The following is a 17,965-nucleotide window of genomic DNA, read 5'->3' on the forward strand; positions in this document are numbered from 1 at the left end:
CAGCAGCTGCAGGTAGAGCCCTCCAGGCGCTACCACACTTGTTTAGGATACCTGCGTTATCTAGCAATGTGATCAGGTTTTCTTTTGAAACACTGGTTTCTTGTTACCTGTGGGCATAATCGTGTATGTAAAAGTACTTAAAACAACAAAAAAGAATCGAAATCCGGGAAAGGCCCCATTGCTGGGAACAGACTGATACCAGCTCCAAGGTTGTTCATGACCTACATAGGATTCCAACCCAGCAGAGCACTGGTATTTGCAAACCAGGAAACAGCATCACCAGGCAGTAGTAACTCAAACATCCCTGAAACTGCTGTCAATTACGCCACCTCTCAGTACAGACTGCAAGCAAATCAAGATATTATGGAATTTAGAAGCAGGGGAAAAAATAAAATTTGGGTAAAAGCAGAGGTTTCATATTCCATTGTAATTGTTTGCTACTTTGTGTTGCTACTACAAGTTCCGTGAAAATAATTATTTTGAAGAGCATAACGTTTGCCTTTATGTGATTCTGCCATTTAAGATTTTTCTGATGAAATGGAATGGGCTCCCAATTTCCTTAGAGCTACCGTGCTTCCGTCTGTGCTAAAGGGATTTGGCTAGAGAGAACCAGTGAGGTACCACAATGATAATGATGATGGTGGTGGGGATGATGGTGATGTCGTATCCACTAAGATAAAATTAAAATATTTAAGTTCGGTATGTCTAATGAATAGAAAGTTCTAAATTTAACACGACATTCAAATGTTTCTGTTAATCTAGTTATGATTACTAAAATACCATTTTAAAGGCCAAGATGTGAAGATTGCTATTAGATTTTGTGAGTGTAGGAGGTTCCCATAAATTTATTATTATTATATTATAAAGATTATAAAGAACCTATATAAATTATTATCAAGAACCTATATAAATATGTTTTACTGAGGTGGCATGTCTTTCTACCAGGAATTTCAATTGCTCATATTTTCTGGACCTTGAAAACTTGTTTAAGTCAAGATAAGTTATCATTTGCATCATGTCCATCTAGCAAATTTGGTTTACCAGAAAGGATCTCTTTCACTATTGAAATATGAATTTGGCTTCAGAAATCACACAAGAATGAGCTTGTTCAACTCATTATAACTTGGGCAATCACCACAAGAGTCATCATTTTAAAGTTAAAAGAATATACAGGACTTGGCTTACTTCAAATGTGCCTACATTTCATATTTCTAATTTTGTAGGTCTTTTTCTTTTAACTGTTCATTATTAAAACAATTTCTGGATAATACTTTTCCCAGGCAAATATTATTTGAATTATAAATCAAATAATCGTCCTCTGCATGACTGAATTTAAGAAGGAAAACTTTGCAAAGGATTAAATAAACTATTATGACCATTGCAGTTCTTGAAGGAAGATGCTATAACTAATTTTGAATATCTTTATCTGTAAGACTGGGACATAGTACAACAGCCATCTTGGTTGTTAATGGTTAAGTGGAGTTTGCATAATGCTTTACATTTTGCCAAAGACTTCCACGCACATCTCCATTATTTCTTTAGTAATGCTGGCCCCAAAGAATCCAGCACCTAACATATGGTATATACCTAATGAATCCAACTTGAGTGAATGAAGAAATAAACAAGAAGTCTTATTTCTATTAAGATATATGAAAACTGAGGAATAGAGGCTCAAAAGAGTGATGTACCAAGTCCCCTACAGTCAGGACTCAAATCTCTATTCGGGTTCCAGATCTCATGTCCCTTTTACTTCCCCAGCTGTGTTCTCTGTTAGAAATCCACATATGGATCTCAGAGGAATTCTCTGAAGGATCTCCTAAAATCAAACTTTAACTAAATTACCTCTATCCTAAGAATCTAAATATTAAATCAACTGTGGCTTTCACTCACATGTGGGCTGAGAGGAATGGCCTCTGTTCTTTCCTGATGTTTCCCCGCTCTGGTGAAATTAGGCCACATAACACAGAAACTCACCTACCACTTTCTGGAAGACATACCAGAAAATCGCTCTAGTCAGCTCACGCGTGTCTTTCCTCTGGGATTCCTAGTAATGGATCCCACTTACATACTCTTTAAAAGAATCCCCTGCCTTCATTTCTTCAGTCTTCTCACAAAAAGGCCCTTACCCAATCCTGAAGAATGGGGGAGTGGGCATTGCGAGGTGGCATTACTGATACCTTCTTTCTTGAGGCACATCAGAGCACGTGGGAAAAAGGGGAAAGAAGGCTAAGAACCCTCCACTATCTTCCCTTCTGTCGCTTTTTTCTTGTTGTTGTTGTTGTTTTTAATTTACTCATCTCTCTCCTCTGGTCATAAGCATCTCTGAAAGTGTCTTCCCTCCCCACCCCTCTCTCCTTCTTTTCTTTCTTTGCCTTCTTTCTTACTCTTCCAGTAACTCAACAAAAATCCATTGCTAGACAATGGCAGGAAATGATCGTCGGTGCATTGCTTTCTCTCTCTCTCAACTTATTCTGTAGTTCTCATGTATGCAGTTGCCATTCCTTCATTCAATATCGAATGCCTGCCCTGAGCTGGATGTGGTGTTAGCAAGACAAAGACAAATCATGCATGACTCTGCCCTCAAAGTACTGAAGGGAGTTAAGGAAAGCACATACGTAACTACAGCACTTGGTGGGAACTGAGAAGGTCCACGAATGTGCAAAAATGGCTGTGAGAGTTCAGGGGTGGGACTTCATCAAATTCTCGTGGCAGTTTTCATGGAGGGAAACTGGAATAACAAGGAAGATGTAGGTATATAAGAAGAGAAAGGATTCCAGGTCGGGCAGGCACTGAGGGAAGCAGTGTGCTACAATGACAAGAGAAGTGAGCTCTGACTCACATCATCCCAGACCTTGTTTTGAATTCTAACTCCACGTCCACTATCCATCAGGCCCTGGCTAAGGCTTTTTAATAACCCCAAGGGTCAATTTCCTCATCTATCAAATGTAGATTGTCCATAACAACACAAAAAGTAAAGCATTTAGCACCTGCTAGGTGCTCTCTTAGGGACAGCTGTTACTACTGAGCAAGAGTAGAGACACAGGGTGTGTAGAATGGTCAATAAGGTCAGGGATTTAGTGGTAGTACATGGTACTGATTCCTAAATTTTCATCACTAGTCTCTTCCCAGACTGAAGTTATACCAAGACTTTATGTATTTTGTCATCACGTGACACTCTTAAACTGAACATAATCTCTTCTCCGAAATCAGCTCCCCTTGTCACTTTCTCATGTTAATCAATGATAATATCTTCTAGGCTCTAACAGCAATTCTCCTAATTCGCCAAACGTGGCCTCAGTTATCCAGGCACTCTCTAAATCTATCTCTACTCACTTATCCGGCTGGATTTCCACCACTGTCCAACACACACCATTCATTTCAGTCTGACTCTCGCTTTCATATATACTCGCTAAACTCGTCCTCATCTCCATATCTTTGTATTATTGTGCAATCCCCCTTCATTCTTTTTATAGAGACTTATAGGAGAAGAAAATTTACTTCTCCAAATCCCTGCTGCATGGCTGTCATCTTTTTTTTTTTTTTTTTGAAGATGTTATTTATTTATTCGACAGAGGTCACAAGTAGGCAGAAAGGCAGGCAGAGAGAGGAGCTCCGCTCAGCGGGGAGCCTGCTTCATGTGGGGCTCGATCCCAGGACCCTGAGACCATGACCTGAGCTGAAGGCAGAGGCTTAACCCACTGAGCAACCCAGGCGCCCCATCTGGCTGTCATCTTTTTGATGTCTACCTTTTACTCACCCCAAATATCCATAAATGAAGTCATGGTACCAACGAACCAACTTGATCTCCGTTATGTGTTGACAAAGGCTTCCTTTTTGACTGGACTTCAGTCAGACTCCTGAGTCTTCTTCTTGACGAGGCCCGCTGAACCCAGTTTTAGCAAAGAATGCTGCTAAGTCAGTTTATGGAAAACCCCCTCTCCAACATCTGATCAGGTTCCCTTGTCCTACCCTTGATATCTGGCCTACCTTCAGCAAGAATCCTGGTAAGCTAGTTTAGCAAGAGTCTTCCTACACTTGAAATATAATCAATTTCCTCTTAGAGTAATTTCCCACCTACTGATCCCCTTACCCTGCTCATTGGATACAGATCCACAGCCATCTTTGCTGTATTTGGAGTTGAGTTCAATCTTTTTCTATTGTAGTCGCCTTGATCCCACTGCTACAGTCTTGGATAAATTATTCCTTACCGCTTTTACCAAATGTCAGAACAATTTCTCTTTTCCAGTATTTTAGTCTCTAGAAAGATTCCTTCCTGAATTTTAGCTTAGTCAAGGGGCAGAAATCTTCCCAAAATAATTCCTGCTGTACTTTCGGGGGTTGGGGATGGTAAGCTCAAAACTGCAGACTTTACTTTTTCCATGTACATGTATTTTGGGTCAGTTTTGTCTGTTTGGGGAAATCTGGGGCCCTTTCTGAAATGTTTACTTGGGAGCTTTGAATGTAAACTTCTGTCGAGGTTACCACACAAAGATTGGTCTGGACTGACTTTGGAATGGACTGTAGAACCTTTACTTGCATGCTGAAGAAACTTGTACATTTCCCCAGTAGGCGGTAAAGAAATACGTAACAATTCTATCCCTGAAACTAATATTACACTTTATGTTAACTAACTGGAATTTAAATAAAAACTTGAAACCATTAAAAAAGAAAGAGGTAACAAATACATGAAAAAAAATCTCATAAATATCTTAAGGAAGAAAGAAGACAGGTATTCTTCAAATCGCTTTTATTATACAGTTGAAATATGATTAATTATAAGTATCTAGACTATTTTCACACAATTGATCAGGTCACACACTGATAAAAACATGCACTGGGTAAGAATTGTTATTGGTACACAAACACACCGGCATTCGGCATGAAAACAATACAATTAAGTGACTAGGGTAGTCTCAAAATAGCCTTCAAGTGACATTCAGGTGTATTTCCTAATTTAAATTGTGTTAGAAATGTGGCATCTACTCTGAGAACCAACTCAACTGCCATAACAAAAGAGGGAAGAATTGGGGGCAACAAAGCAGTAGATTTTCAGTTATAGTCTAAGGTTTAGCTTTGGCACATTGTAAATGTATTGTTTTCCTATTAATTTCCAAATCTATGAACAAACCTTCATTCTTTAATGAAGTCCTCACTCATACTATACCATATTTTTCTACTATTTGTGGGAAGAAACAACCACAGTTTTGTTTTATATGTTTGGTTTGGATTTTCCATTATTCCTCAAGGAAGGTATTATCCAAATATTTTTCTAGAAGAAAGAAATTACACGTAAGCCTAACATATTCTCATTACATTTTTACTACGGCAAGTAGTCATTCACAGTTCGAAATGACCACTACCTTTCTAAGCACCACTGCATTTTTTTTTTTTTTGCCTTCTTTGTTTACTTTTCTTACCTTGAATGGAGTATCGTTTCTCATTAAGATGCCTCACAGCATCCATCTGGGAGACACGTGAGATCAAGATTTTACTTTTAATATTTTATCTTTCTTTTAGCATGTAAGCTCTTTTTCAGCATGTAATAAACATAAGATATATAAAAATGGAGCCTGCTTATGTCAAAACCTCAATTATATTATCCGTGGGCACCCATTTGGCTGATAAGACATCTGTTGAAAGCATACTGTGTGCGATATTTGTGTCAAAAATATATTCATTTGTTATGAGCCCTTTATTGTTTAATATTATGAACAAATATTGTTCACAAAATAAACCACTGTTACCAAAGTTTTCACTGGAATTGTTTGTTTTTCTTTTTTTTTTTTCCTCTAAAACTCAAAATCCGTGAGCAGGAAATGCGTCAAGTTGCATGAATCATCTGATCCACGATGATTCCATCCATGAAAAAATAAATACGATGTAGAAATAAATAGCTTTGTAGTAAAATATAAAGGTGTTTGCCCTTTGTCAAATAAATAAAGAGCATGATTTCATTCTGTTTTATTCGTTCATGTGACCTAGTAAATGAGTTTTTTAGCTGCCAGAAGAGTGTTCCTCAGAAGCATTGCCACCGTCATGGGTCCCACACCTCCTGGAACTGGAGTGATAAAGCCAGCCTTCTTCTTTACAGCTGATGGAGAAAACAGAAAGCCATCTTTATTTTTAAATTTTCCTGAGAATTTCGTATTTTTAAATAACTTGTTAAAAGATAAACTGAGGCATATAAAACATTTTTTAAAAGATTTTTTTTAAAGAAACTTTTATACCCAACATGGGGCTCAAACCTATAACCCTGGGATCATGACCTGAGCCGAAGGCAAATGCTTAACCAACTGAGCCACCCAGGTGCCCTGAGCTTGTGACTCTTGATCTTGGGTCCAGGAAGGGAGACCCACATCGGGCTCCTTGCTCAATGGGGAATCTACTTCTCCCTCTCCCTCTGCCCCTCTTTTGTCTTTCTCTCTCTCAAATAAATTTAAAAAAAATCTTAAAAAAAAAAAATAGGAGTTGCAGACTTTACTGACTGACCCAGCTAGGCACCCCAAAAGTTGTTAAGAGTTTATTTGAGCATTTATCAGTCTGTATTGGACAGCAGCGACCTGGAAGTGGTCAGGAGTGCTCCACCAGCGAGGAGCTGGCCAGAGACTCCCAAGAGAAGAGGTGGAAATAAAGCAAGGTCATTGTGGACAGGCTATCACTTAGAGCCCAGCTGGCTTCTTGCAACTGGTTGTCCTCAGGATTTGACTCTGTAACCTTGAGGCATTTATAGGCTTAGATTTTGGTTTGCTTACATAGGCTGTCATGGCAATAGAGTCCGGTTCCAGCCTCCTTGTTTCATGAATTTAAGAGATTATAGTGGATTTTCCTGCATTACACAAATAACTCTAAGAACCTCTAAACACTTCAGAATGAGGTAGCCTATAAACACTCCACTCACTCAGAGAGATAATCCTGTGTGTGTTATCTAATCAGCCTCAGAGGTGGGTTGAATCTCCACGCAGTTGCTTTTACATGATGAAAACCTATAACCCAGGAGGGACTCAACTACCTGTAATTCCGGTGATCTACATGATATTGGTCACAAAGGGGGAACAGGATATAGACAGTTCAGCACACATCATTTGTTAAATTGATGAATTCCTGTTCTAACAATAGCATCACTTATGTGTGGATAATACGTTTCAGTGCACCTTTAATAAAAATCACCGAACATACTTGAATTACTGAGCATATACACATAGTCCTGTCCTAAGGTATGCAGACTTCTTATTCAGTGAATAAACTCAAAGAAAACGACAGAGAACTTTCAGCAAGTTTTATTTAAGAATGTTTCACACCCACATTATCACACGTGAATGGCTCCATGCTTTGACCCGATGGTTTTATGCTTCACCATGTGAATATGAACAACGAGGTTTTCCCAGGTAACTCTTACACAAAGTTAGCATCGACAATACTTCTCTAATGCATACTCTGACATTATTAGTCACATGTTATTTAGATTTATGGCCTTTTACAAGTTTGCTCGTGTATCCTTCTATAAGAATCAAAACTAACAGATGTTATCTGGATCTCAAGCATTATTTTTGTACAATTTATACTGCTTTCTTGAAATAGGGTTTGTAAAATTTACACTTACCTTATTTGAAGTCTAATAGTACACTAGAATTTTTTTTTTAATCATAGGAAGAAAAAGGAATAGGGTTCTTTCGTTTAAGCACAAATAGGCTTAAAGACATCACAAAAAAAGGAAAAAAAAATCCAGCTAGTATGTATTATTGATTTTCTCATGGTACGTAACAAAGATGAGAATACTTATGATCTGGAAGGTAACAGATTAGTTTTCCAAAAAACTGCTCTACACATGAACATTTCTTTCCCTTGCCACATATCCATCCAATACCAAACACTAGCCTAGGTCAGTAGCCATCCCACAAATAGCTATGAGTCCGCAATCCTTTCCTCCTTCACCCTAGCTATTCCTTCCACCTGGAATACTCTTCTACTTTATCCAAATAAGAGAATCCTTATTATTCTTTGAAAGCCAATAAAATATTACCTGGCTATAATTTTCCTCAAAAACTCACCCCTCCAGTATTCAATTAAGAGCCCCCCTTCCTGTATTTCCGGTAACTTTTTACACAACTCTGTCATGGAAACTAACACACTGTGCTGTCTGTTCCCTTTGCCGGGCACTGGTGCCTGGATGGTAGCAACCAAGACTTTACAGCTGGGTGCTGTCACCGTTGGGTTTCATCTTAGAGTCTCTCCATGTACAGGTCAGGCATTCAGTAAATTTTGATAAAGTGAACGTAATAGCCTTTCAGATTTATTTATTTTTATCTTTACTTTTTTAAAGGTTTTCTTTCTTTGCTTGTCAGAGACAGAGTGAGTGCACGTGCGGGGGGAGCAGCAGGCAGAGGGAGAAGCAGGCTCCTGTCCTGAGCAAGGAGCCCGACGCAGAACTTGATCCGAGGACACTGGGATCTTGACCTGAACTGAAGGTAGATGCTTAACTGAATGACCCACCTAAGTGCCCCTAGCCCTTGAAATTTAAAATCTGAAATCAATTTGCAGGAATGTGTCAGTAGATACAAACAGTTTAGTTTAAGCTAATTGAAAATTAGCTTGAAAACCTCAAGCTACTAATTTTGCATGACCAGTGCCTTCCAGGAACTTTAGTATAGAATTGGAAAAGCCATGGCCTTAAAATATCAATGAATCTCTAGAAGAAATGTACTATGCTACTATTCTTTATTCTGATAATATTTAAAATCATGTATTTGTAAAGTTCTGACTCTGAAATATTAATGGATAAAAATAAAAGACAACTGGATGATGTGGTAAATGAAGAATCAAGTACAACTAGATCTTCAAGGGAAAACAGAATGGTTCATTTCACAATCAAAGGTTGATAAAATTTATGTCAGGGAATCTGCTGTGGGTAGTAGTCATTTTATATAATGCAGTTTTCAACTTTGAAAGGTAAAGTGGCTTGGAATAATGCATATATAAAAGTAGTAATAACCATAGTTACTATTGATTGAATACTTGCGACTTGCCAAGAACTTTATAAGTACTATTTAAATAACTCCTATGGGATTATTTTTTAAAATTTATTTTTTATTTATTTTCAGCATAACAGTATTCATTATTTTTGCACCACACCCAGTGCTCCATGCAATCCGTGCCCTCTATAATACCCACCACCTGGTTCCCCCAACCTCTCATCCCCCACCCCTTCAAAACCCTCAGATTGTTTTTCAGACTCCTATGGGATTATTAGTTCATTTTAATAGACAGAGAAAGTGTGTCTCCCTGAAGTTAGAGTGACATACCACTCCCTTTTATGGTAAAGATGCTGTTTACAGCCAGGTCTGAAACATTCTACGGTTCCATAATTGCACCCCAGCCAATGCAACCGGAATACCATGACCTGAATACGTAGAAAAGTCCCAAGAAAGACTCATGAGCCAAAAATTAACAGAATTTTCTCAAAGGGTTTGGAGGGGGGGTCTGAAAAAGGAAACAGGAAAGTTCTAGCAAAGTAACTTTCCAACATTTTTACTCCAAGTACTCACAGCTCATCATCTCTAAATTACATCCAGCACCTCCGATTACACAGCTGGCTGAGCAGTGGGAGTTTGCTTTCTTCTTGGGTGTCAGATCAGATAAACCACGGGTCTGCTCAGGTATCATGACACTCCTCTTTCAAATTAGGTTTTTCCCAATATGCTTACTATTGCATTCTTTTGCCCAAAAAAGTGAGGTTTGGGGTGGAGGGAGAGGGATGGGAACAAGCTGGGGCACAAAATCACACCCGCCTGAAATCTGTACCTCGTGTCTGCTTTTTTGCACTCTTTACCAGTAGAAAGTAACACACATTTATCTCGTCTTGCCCACCACTTCATAGAAATACACTATGTGATGGGTAGTGGGTCTTCACCTGCCCTGGCTCGGGTTTCTCTAGATACTCAGAAGCATTCATTTGCATCAACAGAGCCCTGTGCACTGCTCACTAAGCAGAAGATTATTTCACTATGAACATATCTGGCCATTCAAATGCTGTTTCAAGTATTTCTTTTAATCTTTGAAATAAAGTGGAAGAATATGAAAAATCGAGTTAGTACACAGTCACAAGAGGTCAACTGTGATTTTTTTAAAGATTTTTTTTTTAATTTATTTGACACAGAGAAAGAGATCACAAGTAGGCAGAGAGAGAGGGGAAGCAGGCTCCCTGCTGAGCAGAGAGCCCGATGCGGGACTTGATTCCAGGACCCTGAGATCATGAACTGAGCCGAAGACAAAGGCTTAACCCACTGAGCCACCCAGGTGCCCTCAACTGTGATTTTGATGGGAAAGAAAAAATATATATAAAGTTCTCTATCCCTTTTGAATTGATTTTCATGGGAATCTGTATCTGAGAAAGAACTAGAAGTTTATCTGCTGCTGGCTAGGGTTAATGTATCATTTATTTCCATAAGAACCAAGATATGGAAGTACTGATTTCCCAAGAAAGGTAGGGAATGCCAGTTGGTACAGATGCCAATGCTCAAAAGAAATTCTCTAGTCTAGTGATTTTGCATAACTATGTCAGGGCTGTCCTACACAACATGTTTACGAAGCAGCAGAAGTGGCTTGTGAGCTGTAATTAGTCCGGTGAGAAAGAGTTAAATTCAATATGTTTGATGCTCTGAAAAGCATCTTCCCCAATTGTGTCTGCAAGAGAGTAAGTTAACAAGCATTACGTCACCAGAATAATCTCTCATTGGCTGGTCTTTCCCTGAGGGCAGACAAAGGTTTGCACCTGCTTGGAGAAGATGATGCTTTTAAAGATTAATCCTATTAGATGTGGGGGAAAGAGTTCTAGATGCTTTATTGAAATGAATTACAGAAGCACTTTAAGGCAAAATTTCCTTCAAAGACTTATTTACTTTGCATTCAGGTGTGAGGGAGTATGTTTGTGTGTGTGAAGAAAAATAGCAAAAATTTTGTATGGATGAGAAGCAGGTACAGGCTCCCCCCTGCTATCCAAAAGTAGAAAGAGCATTCCTAGGAAGCCTTTCAGAAGCTAAAATAGTGTAATCAAAGCAGCATTATGCCATTAATTTATATGGAAAAAATGTTGAGCATGCCCAGATCTAAAAAATAACCTCGCTTTGGCTTTCCTGACATCTTAGGACATCTCTTGCTAACAGATGCACAAAATAAATGGGGCTAAGCATAGATGCTCACAGACATCATTCCCAGCTCTGGTGGCCGGAGGCTGATCTGCTGAGTGCAGGTCCCAGAAAAGGAGCTTGGTGCCCCACCTCCCCCCCCGCAGCTTGGGGTGTCCACTGCCTCTGTGATGCTCACTGTGAAGTAAATACTTAACGCTTTTTACTTTGTACCTTTTCTTTATTTCTTTTTTCAGGAAAGCTACAATCCTCATTTAGATGTCTTTGACTTAGCAAAAACAGAAACTAATGTAGTTTTTTTGGTAAAAGCAAAGTGACAACATGAACTTCCAAAAAATGGGGGCACATGTATTAGATCTTGAATTAAGATGATTCTAGAGCTACTGAAACTGACAGTAAACACAGATAAAATGATCATCACAGATCCTATTGTTATCTGCATGGAATCCGCTCTGGGAAAGAGATTCAGAGGAAAATGACGTGGCCATGCTTCAAGCAGGTTTCTGCAAATAAGGACTATTTTGAGGAAAGGCAACGATTAGCATGACAATTTATTTCAGTGACCTCTCTACACACTGTAGACACTGCAAAGTAAATTCTGTAGATTTCCTTGAGGGTGATAGAGTTCTGCCAGCATGATCTAGAATATCAAAGAGTATGTTCAGTTGTACAGAAAGAAAAGAGATGACCACTTAAAATCAGTCATTTGGGAACACAGGACTTGCCTTTGCACATTCTCCTCTTTATTTGACATACCTTTCCTGCATTTTTGCACCTGATGAATATTTATTCTTCCTTTTCAGATCTGGCTAAATGGGAGTTCCTTCGTGGTGCTCATTAACTCCACAGGCTGAGTTAACGGTTCACTGACCAACCCATGAAACTCAGCAGTGATCTTCCCTTTGCAGCCATAGCGTATGCTGGAACCAACCTCCTGAGAGACGTAGTCACATGACATATGCCTCCTCCCACCTCGTGATTCTGGTGCACGCCACTGAGAATCATTTTCTAGAGTGAGATTTCTAATAATGGGGTGTGAGGGGAAGTGGGTTATGCATGTTAACAGCAGCAAAGAGGAAGTTTAAAACGTGGTTGAAATTCACTGTTTCGTTAAGCTACCTCACTTGGGGATTTCTGGTTTCCCAGTCAGGCCCCAGGCGAATCCCAACATGCAAATGTTTGAGTCACAATTGCTAATGCCCCATCAATCAAAGCAAGTCACGTGGTCAAACTCACACTGAAAGTCCTGGGATAAGAAGAATGGTAAAGCCACATAGCCAAAGGGACGTGTGCATAGGGACAGAAGAAATACCTGGTCGAATTTTTTTTAAATAAACTACTATAATAGTTTTTCAGTTTAGAGACAAAATCTCTAACCTGCTGCCAGATTCATTCTTTTAAACACAGATTATTAGATCATTTCAGCTTTGAAACATCTGATGAATCTTCACCGTCTTTAGGATAAAGTCTAAACTGTTTATACTTGTGGCAATTAAGGTCTTTTAGGATCTGGCCCTCCACCCGGGTCTGGCATTATTTCCCAACCCTTGCATATTTTCCTAACTTATTCACTGTTCCCACACTGGCTCCAGCTGGGCCCAGATAGAGTCACCACAAATGTTTCTTGAGGAAGACAGCCAGAGCCACTATCCCTTGGAGCGGATAGTGTAGCTAGGAGATGGATATTAAAAAGATAATCACCCAAATAATAATTGAACTCTGGCTATGAAATGTGCCACACGTGTGAATGTGAGAAGGCCCTCACTGAGCCTTGCATATGTGGGTGGTGTTTATCTAGGCCAGGCCTAGGATATGTGAAGGATAAATCCAACCTTTCCCATGAAACAAAGAGGTGGTATGTAGCCAGTGTTCTTGGTTAGGGGAGGCAAGGTCTGTGCAAGAATGAAGGGGAAGAGCCATGCTCCTGTAGAGCCCAGAAGAATATATTAAAATTCTGGATATTAACCTAAGAGCAATGGTTAAAATATTTTTTTAAAATTTGGGGGGAATATATATATATATATATTCCGAAGCAAGATAAGGTCAAATGGAGAAACTGTTTTGGATTGGCATATTTCTCTAATGAAATTAGTTTATCATCTGGGGCAGAGGAAAGGGAGATAAACAGAAAGTAAGAACATAAGGTAAGATGTGCTAAGATGGTAGTAAATTCTGGTTCTCCTGCAGCTCAAGGAGGGAACAGGAATCAGAAATGGGCATCAAAGAAAGCTCTGTAAAGTGACAGAAAAACTTCCAGATCTGACGGATGCCTGAGGAGTAAGAAAAAGGAGAGAATGCAATGCAGATATAAGGAAATAATAAAAGCAAGGAGGTTTGATCTGACAATGACGTTGATGCAATGGAGGAGTTAACAGAAGTTCATTATGACCTAAGCACAGGAGGAAAACAGAGTAAAATGAGATGGGGGGGGGTGGGGGGGTGGGTTACATGACCCCTCAGGGAGGGGGCAGGACATTTAGGCTGGGTGATGGCAGCTGTAGTTATTGTGTCCGGATGACTTTTTAAACGAAGTCTTTTGTGAATAAACTTGGTTATTTCTATCTGTAGGAACAACCGATTTTACAAAATGAGAAACTGGGAGTGAAAAATGTATACTGCTTAATAATTTCCACATAATAACACAGAAGTTAATGTTGCATTTTCACAAAGTTTTAGGTCCTTGAACATTATTAAATTATTATCCAAGAAATCCTTTTTTACCCTGAAATCCAGAGGCTAATCTGTCATGTTCCCTTTTTTCCACCCTGTGGATGACTATTTTCTTTTGGTACCTAGCTTCAGTCCAGGATAAAGAATTCAGATGGGCATGGCTTGACCGATTTTCCAACATTATTACTTGAAGACAACCATGTGTCATGGTCAGGATTAAAACAAGAAGTACAGAACAGAAGAGATTAGGTTATTTCATGTTTAAAATTTGAGGTGATGACAGGGATGATGGAAGAAATGAGGTGTCCAGTCTATGTGTTTCAAAAAAATCCAGGGGTGACATGTGATCACAAGGTGTGGAAAGATTACTCATGAAGGATACTAACAGCAACATAAGAGACAACAAAACGTCTTTTAACAACTCCGGTGAGAATAAAAGAAAAAACGGATGTGACCATTGACCTTTGGTACAGCAACTCATGTTTCATGACAGGGTATCTCTGGCTGGTATGTTCTGTGCCATTATTTCCTCTAGAAACTTTGTATTCCCAGGTTCCTAGGGTCTGGATTTAATAATCCAAACTCTCGCTAAGGTACTGTGTTAGGAAGACTCAATAGTTCTTTGGCACATAGTGAATTTCTGCTTTGTTACATTATAATCTATGCCAAAGTTTCCAAAAGGAATTTCCAGATGTACCTAAACAATTGACTTTCTGGTATGCCTTGGAAGTTGTATTATTCTGGCAGAGTCAAAGAATATATTTGTGCTTTATAAAGGTAGTTTCAGGTAGAGGATGAAGAACTCATGTCTCAAGTTCCTGTAATATTGTTGTATTTCTCTTTGCATTTTGTCCAGTTCTTTGCCACTTTTGAGGAAGTACTCCATGACCCATGTCAGATTTGCAACTAACTTTTAAAACAAACTTCCATCCCCAAAAGGAAAAGGAATGATTCCTTATGTGTGGCAAAACAGCAGATGAAAATTTCCTGTTTTTCTCATATGAATTTCAGCATTCTAGTATACAAGTGTAATTGTCTCAATTAAATGCTTGGAGAATTTTCCCATGCTTCTAAATGCAGGCCATTTAGACATGACCTCTCTAACACATCCACTATAATGAAGTGGAGACAAGCTCCAGGAAAATGAAGTACATGAATAACAACCAGAAAAACCTGACTGGCTCAGGACTGGAGAAACAGTATGACTCAGGAGGTAAGATGGAAAACACTCCACTTTCTCATATGGTTGATATAAAAATGACACTTATGAGCACGAGGAACCAGAGAGAGTAAAGGGCTCCTTGGCAAGTGAATGGCTCACCGCTGAACTCTCGCAAGGCTACAAGGAGTCAGAGACCCCAAAGGCAATTCACTATGCTTCCTCTGGCATTTATCTGGTTGCCTGATTCTGGGATTTCTACAAAATTTCCACATATATTAGGACATTCATTATCTCAGCACCCTTTGGGGCAGTAATAGGACAGACAGGATTAATCCCCTAATGGAGTAAAAGAGTGAGACTCTGATCCACATTTCTGGATGGATTGTGCTGGTTTCATTAGCCTTGTAAGTTGCACTTACACATACATTCTTCACCTATTTACCGTGCTGTCTGTATGTGCAAGGTGGCTAAGCCTTTTTTCCCCTCTAATGTTCTCCTTACATTAAATCAAATCTCCATATATCCAGCTACCGGCCTCATAGATGTGAATACCAGAAGATAATCTCATATCACTCAGAATGCATTCAAGTGGAGTCAAATAGCAAATCAATCACCAAATGAAAATCTGAAATTGCTTTCTGTGAACTTTGTCTATGATCCATCTGTGGAACCTCCTTCCTGACCATGGATGGTATCACCTACCAGTGTCCGTTTCCCTTTCAGTAGGCAGGAGTTACCGCCATGTGTATTTCTAGTACTTTACCTAAAGTACTAACTAAAAAGACTAACACTGTCTCCCTTTCATTACTTCTTGAGAAAAACATAATCATCATGTACTCATCTCATTCCCCCCAAGTCCTTTTTCCTCAAGCCACCGAACATTCCTATCATACAGTGAGAAATGTGTAAACTAGATAGGCTGTTTGGAGGATTCTCCTGCCATCGTCAAACCAAGATGCTAGGAGATAAAATCTCCATCTAGAGATATTTGTACTTTAGTATGGAGCCCTGGCAAACAACTACAAAAGAATTGCATCCTTAGGTGTAAAAGAAGAAGAAGGACTTGAAGAGGCAGCAGCCCTTCTCTTGTTGCTGGGGATGTCCTCTCTGTGCTTCAACTTTTACCTCCTCTGTGAGGGTAGATTGCATAATTTCAAATATGTTCTTCTACAAAGAATGTCTTTAAAGCTGATCTGATTTCAAAGAACGTAGACTTCACAATGAGCACCGCGTTGTAAAATATAAGTGTGCAGTGAGCCACAGTCAGGGTAGCTGGCTCCCTGAGAAGGATCTCACAGTGACCATGACTACTTGTTTTATGAAATGACCTGTAGAGGCACTAGACCACAGTGTTGGTAACAGTCTCTCTAACAGAGATGTTTGCAAATTTCCATTCACTTTTTTTTTTTTTTTTAAGATTTTACTTATTTATTTGACAGAGAAAGAAAGCACAAGCAGGGGGAACAACATTCCATCCACTTTTTAAAAATGACTGGAAGAGGCGAGCCTGGGTGGCTCAGTCGGTTAAGTGTCTGACTCTTGGTTTCAGCCCAGGTCAGGATTTCAGGATCATGAGATCCTGCCCTGTGTTGGGCTCCATGCTGGGCATGGAGTCTGCTTCAGTTTCTTTCTTCCTCTCCCTCTCCTCCTCTTGCTCATTCTCTCTTTCTCTCAAATAAATAAATAAATCTTAAAAAAAAAAAAAAAAAGATTGGAAGAAATCACCTCTGGGTTAAAGTGTTAGGTTCTCTCCTCCCTTATCCTAAAGCTGGGCTTTTGGGCTACCTTGTAATCATCTACCACAAAAAGCTGATATTTTGAGCCAATTGGCCATATTGTTATGAACTGAATATTTGTGTCACTCCAAAATTTGTATGTTGAAATCCTAACCTGGGATGTGATGGTATTAGGAAGTGGGGCCTTGGGAAGGTGATTAAGTCATGAGGGTGGAGACCTCAGGAATGGCTTAATGCTTCTATTAAAGAAACCCCATTGAACTCTCTCATTCTTTGCACTATGTGAGGATACAACGAGCAGTTAGCTGGCTGTAACCCAGAAGAGGGTCCTCATCAGAATTTGACGATGGTGGCACTGTGATCTTAGACTTCCAGCATCCAGAACTAAAAGAAATAAATGCTTATGGTTTTAGCTGCAGTTTGTGGAAATTTGTTAAAGCAACCTGAACAAGACACATGCATCAAATTAAATGATTAACACTGAATACTGAGTTGGTGGGGAGTCTCTTTAACTTTTTCTGTTTTTTTTTTTTTTTGTTGGTTTTACAATACCACAGACTAATAGTTCTGTACAAGTGATCTACGTCAAAGATAGTACCATTTCATTAGAAACTGGCAATACTCTCTTACTTTCCCATCTTGTAGAACACATACTTAGGACTAAAGAGTACTAAAATCCCTTCCAAAAGAAGCTTACTTTAAATTAAAACAGATGAACATAGGGAAAAGAAAAAAGGAAAGGGGAAAGCAAACCATAAAACAGACTCTAAGCTATAGAGAACACAGTGAGGGCTGCTGGAGGGGAGGGGGTAGAGGGATGGGTTAAATGGGTGGTGGGCATTAAGGAAGGCACCTGTGATGAGCACTGGGTGTTACTTGTAAGTGATGAATGACTACATTCTACTCTTGAAACTGGTTTTACACTATACATTAACTAACTAGTACTTAAATAAAAGCTTGAAGCATAAAAAAAAAGAGGAAGAAGAAACTTATATTAACATTTAATCTGGAGAATATAAATTCCATGAAAGCAGGAACTTTATCCTGTGCATGGCTATCGCCCCAGTACCTCGAAGGTGTGCTGCATGAGAAATACGTGTTGAGTAAATCAACGAATGACTCAATGGATGTATTGTTACTGGATCTGGATTGTTGTAGGTTAATAACATGCTTGATGCTAACTTGAGTGGCAGCTTTTGTCCCCATTAAGACAATTTGAAGGAACTACTTCTGTAATGGAAGAGTCACATTAGAGA

At 39.2% G+C, this 17,965-nt stretch overlaps 1 protein-coding gene across 1 annotated transcript in view; it reads right to left on the bottom strand.

Annotated features, from left to right (window-relative positions):
• Positions 1–4,732: 4,732 nt before the first annotated feature.
• Positions 4,733–17,965, bottom strand: part of MTHFD2L (methylenetetrahydrofolate dehydrogenase (NADP+ dependent) 2 like) — a 132,799-nt gene continuing 119,566 nt past the window's right edge. The window contains exon 8 of the mRNA XM_044224048.1: positions 4,733–6,091. Within this exon, the coding sequence (XP_044079983.1) occupies positions 5,979–6,091 (113 nt within the window). The 3' untranslated portion in view covers positions 4,733–5,978. The remainder of the gene's footprint in view (positions 6,092–17,965) is intronic.

The sequence above is a fragment of the Neovison vison genome, chromosome 11 (genome assembly GCF_020171115.1).
Source record: "Neovison vison isolate M4711 chromosome 11, ASM_NN_V1, whole genome shotgun sequence".
In the NCBI taxonomy this organism is placed as follows: Eukaryota; Metazoa; Chordata; class Mammalia; order Carnivora; family Mustelidae; genus Neogale; species Neogale vison.